General features: G+C 39.2%; 1 protein-coding gene across 1 annotated transcript in view; it reads right to left on the reverse strand.

Annotated features, from left to right (window-relative positions):
• Nucleotides 1-6,448, reverse strand: part of PTPN21 (protein tyrosine phosphatase, non-receptor type 21) — a 91,310-nt gene that overhangs the window by 42,285 nt on the left and 42,577 nt on the right. The window contains exon 4 of the mRNA XM_011974322.1: nt 3,024-3,121. Coding sequence (XP_011829712.1) covers nt 3,024-3,121 — 98 coding nt within the window. The remainder of the gene's footprint in view (nt 1-3,023; nt 3,122-6,448) is intronic.

Genomic DNA, 6,448 nt, shown 5'->3' on the forward strand with positions numbered 1-6,448 from the left:
ATACTGTATAGACTATTGCTCATAGAAGCCTATACCGCATGTTACTGTACTGAATACTGTAGGCAATTGTAACACAATGATATTTGTGTATCTAAACACAGAAAAGGTACACTAAAAATACAGTGTTATAATTTTATGGGACCACTGTCCTATATGAGGTCTTTTGTTGACCGAAACGTCATTTGGCATGTGATTGAATATATGTGTGTGTATACTTCTATTTATTGTACTGTTTGCTCTGTTGACATATAACATGATTAACGTCCAGAAGTCTCATATTTCATTGAGGTATTCCAAGTTCATTTTTTCCCAAAAGGAAGCCCCTTAGATAACAGAATACTTCGCTAATATATAAATACTACTAAAGATGTATATAGACAGTCAGTTAACTTAAAAATCCCTTGCTATTTTGTTGCAACACATTTTAATCTGATAGAACTATTTCATTATGAATTGATCTTATTTACCTTGAACAGCTAAACCTGCTAGCTGAATTGCTTGTTCTAAGGTACAAGGAATACTTCCTTCCAAGATATCTTTCTTCAGTTGCAGATAATACTGATACCTATAAAAAAAATGTCAGTTTTATAAGGCCAATGTCAATATTATCTCATTGAGACATAATGCATTTAACCATAATTTGGTAGAGAAGCATAAACCAGCAAAACAAAACCTTAATCCTACTTTTTTTTTTTTTTTTTTTTTAAGATAGGGTCTCCCTCTGTTGCCCAGGCTCAAGTGCAGTGGCATGATCACTGCTCACTGTAGCCTCGACCTCCCTAAGCTTAGGTGATCCTCGCACCTCAGCTTCCTGAGTAGCTGGGACTACAGGTGCACATCACCATGCCTGGCAAATTTTTCTATTTTTTGTAGAGATGGAGTTTCACTATGTTGTTCAGGCTAGTCTCAAACTCCTGGGCTCAAGTAATCCTAGTGCTTGGATTCAAAATGCTGGGACTACAGACATGAACCACCATGCAGAGCCCCTAGATGGTTTCAAACAAGGATGACAAAGTCCTCAACCATATGACACTTACACATACACTTTAATCAATCTTATGAGTTACTTTTCCTAGATTATAGTTATTTCAAAACTAAAACGATCCTACAAGACAATTAGTCATCTGCTCCATGCCCTGTAAAACAGTCCCTACAATTTCTTTTTAGTTGGAGAAATGGAAAGCTAGTGGCCAATCTTTACTTTAAAAGCTGACTAGTAACTTGGTAATATAAGATTTTGCTTACCTTGTTTGGTGGAAGTTCCCTAGCACTGGAAAGTAAAGCCAGAGAAAAATGATTTCTGATATTTCAGACCAGGCTGATATTACAGTATTTCTGATGAAATCCCTCAAAACAGCTGTTAAGATGCTTTCTTAATATCTGGTAATGTGGGTTTACTTCTGTTTACCACCCTGTTTGTACTTTCAATATATACGGCATCAGTTACCAGAACAAGGTTTAGAGTCAAGCAGACCTGAACTCTCCAAATTAGTATTCTGCATGAACTTGGGCAAGTCATAATCTGTGAATTCAAATTCTATCACCAGTAAAATGAGGGTACCATCACCCCTTCACAGGACTGAACATATTCCAATAATAATATATGTAAACGACTAAGAGCATAGCCGGCAAACAGCAGCTGTATCAATCACGTACTTGAAGCCACTCACTTCTCCATTTTGATAAAGACTCTAGGGTGAAGATTTACTATTTCCTTTTATTTATTTGCTCAACAGGTAATTACTGGGGTCTACTATATGTTAAGCATTATTCTAGATGCTGGGGATACAGTGCTAAATGGAGATTACAGACACTCTGCCAGAGCAGTCTATGGAGCCATCTGGAATCCAAAATGTCCTCCATATTCGGTGCCTGTGAAGTGCAACCCAGTTACAGTTCATGTTTGAATTTCTCTGTGAGCCCACCCCTTTAATCATTTCATATGAGTCTTTATCATCTTATTTCAGCCACAGACATGTAAACCTCTGTTCTTTACTACCGAAGAACCTGACCAAAACACCATCCATTCAAATAAGAATTTGGATCCACCTTTTCCCCTTCCACCTGCTAACAGCCAAACCCATGGATTTCCCTCCATTAGCTAATGGGATGCTGGCAGTTGTGGGATCCATCAGACAGAAAAACTTGAGATTTTCTATAAAGCAGCTCTTTTCAAAAGCTTATCTGAGGAAGACTGTGTTTAGGGAAGTCTGTCTATTGAACATGCTATTCACAGATTCCATTCTAAATATTCTAGGCCTTTTCCTTAAATCAAAAACACTAGAAAGGGCCAGGTGAGGCGGCTCACACCTATAATCCCAGCACTTTGGGAGGCCAAGGCGGGCGGATCACTTGAGGTCAGGAGTTGGAGACCAGGCTGGCCAGCATGGTGAAACCCCATCTCTAGTAAAAATACAAAAATTAGCCAGGTGTGGTGGCACACGCCTGTAGCCCCAGCTACTTGGGAGGCTGAGGGAGGAGAATCACTTGAATCCAGGAAGCGGAGGTTGCAGTGAGCTGAGATGGCGCCATTGCACTCCAGCCTGGGCATCACAGAGAGACTCCGTCTCAAAACAAAAAACAAAAAACATGAAAAGCAATATACTTGAACCCAATTAATGTAGCCTTCCACAGCCTTACATTGTACTGTTATGAGAATTGATTCTTCCATATTTGCTTTAACTTATTCATTTCTGGTTCAATGTCTTACATAAAATTATACCCGAAAGTTTCTGTTTAAATGATATACCAGGAAAATGTGTCATGCTTGCAAGAGGTATGCTTCTTTGTGTTACATAATGAATGATGGAACTCAGATTTCTTCTTTTGCTTTGGCTGCCATTAAGCTCACAGCTAAAATCCAGGCATAGTCACAATCATCATTATAACAGAATACTTCGCTAATATATAAATACTACTAAAGATGTATATAGACAGTCAGTTAACTTAAAAATCCCTTGCTATTTTGTTGCAACACATTTTAATCTGATAGAACTATTTCATTATGAATCGATCTTATTTACCTTGAACAGCTAAGCCTGCTAGCTGAATTGCTTGTTCTAAGGTACAAGGAATACTTCCTTCCAAGATATCTTTCTTCAGTTGCAGATAATACTGATACCTATAAAAAAAATGTCAGTTTTATAAGGTCAATGTCAATATTATCTCATTGAGACATAATGCATTTAACCATAATTTGGTAGAGAAGCATAAACCAGCAAAACAAAACCTTAATCCTACTTTTTTTTTTTTTTTTTTTTTTAAGATAGGGTCTCCCTCTGTTGCCCAGGCTCAAGTGCAGTGGCATGATCACTGCTCACTGTAGCCTCGACCTCCCTAAGCTTAGGTGATCCTCGCACCTCAGCTTCCTGAGTAGCTGGGACTACAGGTGCACATCACCATGCCTGGCAAATTTTTCTATTTTTTGTAGAGATGGAGTTTCACTATGTTGTTCAGGCTAGTCTCAAACTCCTGGGCTCAAGTAATCCTAGTGCTTGGATTCAAAATGCTGGGACTACAGACATGAACCACCATGCAGAGCCCCTAGATGGTTTCAAACAAGGATGACAAAGTCCTCAACCATATGACACTTACACATACACTTTAATCAATCTAATGAGTTACTTATCCTAGATTATAGTTATTTCAAAACTAAAACGATCCTATAAGACAATTAGTCATCTGCTCCATGCCCTGTAAAACAGTCCCTACAATTTCTTTTTAGTTGGAGAAATGGAAAGCTAGTGGCCAATCTTTACTTTAAAAGCTGACTAGTAACTTGGTAATATAAGATTTTGCTTACCTTGTTTGGTGGAAGTTCCCTAGCACTGGAAAGTAAAGCCAGAGAAAAATGATTTCTGATATTTCAGACCAGGCTGATATTACAGTATTTCTGATGAAATCCCTCAAAACAGCTGTTAAGATGCTTTCTTAATATCTGGTAATGTGGGTTTACTTCTGTTTACCACCCTGTTTGTACTTTCAATATATACGGCATCAGTTACCAGAACAAGGTTTAGAGTCAAGCAGACCTGAACTCTCCAAATTAGTATTCTGCATGAACTTGGGCAAGTCATAATCTGTGAATTCAAATTCTATCACCAGTAAAATGAGGGTACCATCACCCCTTCACAGGACTGAACATATTCCAATAATAATATATGTAAACGACTAAGAGCATAGCCGGCAAACAGCAGCTGTATCAATCACGTACTTGAAGCCACTCACTTCTCCATTTTGATAAAGACTCTAGGGTGAAGATTTACTATTTCCTTTTATTTATTTGCTCAACAGGTAATTACTGGGGTCTACTATATGTTAAGCATTATTCTAGATGCTGGGGATACAGTGCTAAATGGAGATTACAGACACTCTGCCAGAGCAGTCTATGGAGCCATCTGGAATCCAAAATGTCCTCCATATTCGGTGCCTGTGAAGTGCAACCCAGTTACAGTTCATGTTTGAATTTCTCTGTGAGCCCACCCCTTTAATCATTTCATATGAGTCTTTATCATCTTATTTCAGCCACAGACATGTAAACCTCTGTTCTTTACTACCGAAGAACCTGACCAAAACACCATCCATTCAAATAAGAATTTGGATCCACCTTTTCCCCTTCCACCTGCTAACAGCCAAACCCATGGATTTCCCTCCATTAGCTAATGGGATGCTGGCAGTTGTGGGATCCATCAGACAGAAAAACTTGAGATTTTCTATAAAGCAGCTCTTTTCAAAAGCTTATCTGAGGAAGACTGTGTTTAGGGAAGTCTGTCTATTGAACATGCTATTCACAGATTCCATTCTAAATATTCTAGGCCTTTTCCTTAAATCAAAAACACTAGAAAGGGCCAGGTGAGGCGGCTCACACCTATAATCCCAGCACTTTGGGAGGCCAAGGCGGGCGGATCACTTGAGGTCAGGAGTTGGAGACCAGGCTGGCCAGCATGGTGAAACCCCATCTCTAGTAAAAATACAAAAATTAGCCAGGTGTGGTGGCACACGCCTGTAGCCCCAGCTACTTGGGAGGCTGAGGGAGGAGAATCACTTGAATCCAGGAAGCGGAGGTTGCAGTGAGCTGAGATGGCGCCATTGCACTCCAGCCTGGGCATCACAGAGAGACTCCGTCTCAAAACAAAAAACAAAAAACATGAAAAGCAATATACTTGAACCCAATTAATGTAGCCTTCCACAGCCTTACATTGTACTGTTATGAGAATTGATTCTTCCATATTTGCTTTAACTTATTCATTTCTGGTTCAATGTCTTACATAAAATTATACCTGAAAGTTTCTGTTTAAATGATATACCAGGAAAATGTGTCATGCTTGCAAAGAGGTATGCTTCTTTGTGTTACATAATGAATGATGGAACTCAGATTTCTCCTTTTGCTTTGGCTGCCATTAAGCACACAGCTAAAATCCAGGCATAGTCACAATCATCATTATCCCTCTTAATTGCCTTCTCCACTATTTAATAATAGCTACCTTTAAGTGATGAAGAGCTGGAGCTCAGAGATTAAGCAACATGCTCAAATGCATAGAGCTAGACTGAGATGGAGTTTGAATCCCCAGGTCTGAATGACCCAAAGGTCTTGTTCTTAACCACGACAAATCTACAGTTATAGATGTTTCTAGTATTTTTATTCATTTAGTATTTTACATGACAGTCCACAAAACACAATGGTTGAGAGCAAGGACTCAGGAGCCAGCCTGCTTGAGTCCCAATTCCAGTACATACTAGCAGTGTGACCTTGGGCAAGGTGTTCAACCCTTCTGTGTCTTGGTTTCCTCATCTACAAAATAGAGATAATAGCAACTACGTCATAGGATTTGTTATGAGAATTAAATTAATAAAATACTTGGGACAGTGTTTAATATACAGTAAAAAACCTAAGTGGTTGTTACTATATGTTATTGTATTATCCCTCAAATCCTTTAATGGAAGCAACTAGGGATGGATGAATGGACGGATGGATGGATGGATGGATACACAGACTGATAGTTTTTTTTTTTTTTTTTGAGACAGCCTCTTGCTCTATAGTCCAGGCTGGAGTGCAGTGGCATAATCATGGCTCACTACAGCCTCAACCTCCTGGACTCAAGTGATCCTCAAGCCTCAGCCTCCTGAGTAGCTGGGACCACAGGTGTACACCACCACATCTGGCTAAATTGTTTTTAATTTTTTTATAGAAACAGGGTCTCTCTATGTCGCCCGGGCTGGTCTCAAACTCCTGAGCTCAAGCGATCCTCCCACTTCGGCCATCCAAAGTGCCTGGATTACAGACATGAGCCACTACACCCAGCCATAATATGTTTTTCTTAAAGAGGTATTTACTGTAGGAGCAGATGGCCAAGAAATTTCACTTCAATGGCATTATCACTTTTTGCTAAAATTTCTATATATTGGTGGGGCTGAAGATGGCTTATAAATATGTTATTTCAATATTTTT

The sequence above is a fragment of the Mandrillus leucophaeus genome, unplaced genomic scaffold, assembly GCF_000951045.1.
Source record: "Mandrillus leucophaeus isolate KB7577 unplaced genomic scaffold, Mleu.le_1.0 Scaffold144, whole genome shotgun sequence".
In the NCBI taxonomy this organism is placed as follows: Eukaryota; Metazoa; Chordata; class Mammalia; order Primates; family Cercopithecidae; genus Mandrillus; species Mandrillus leucophaeus.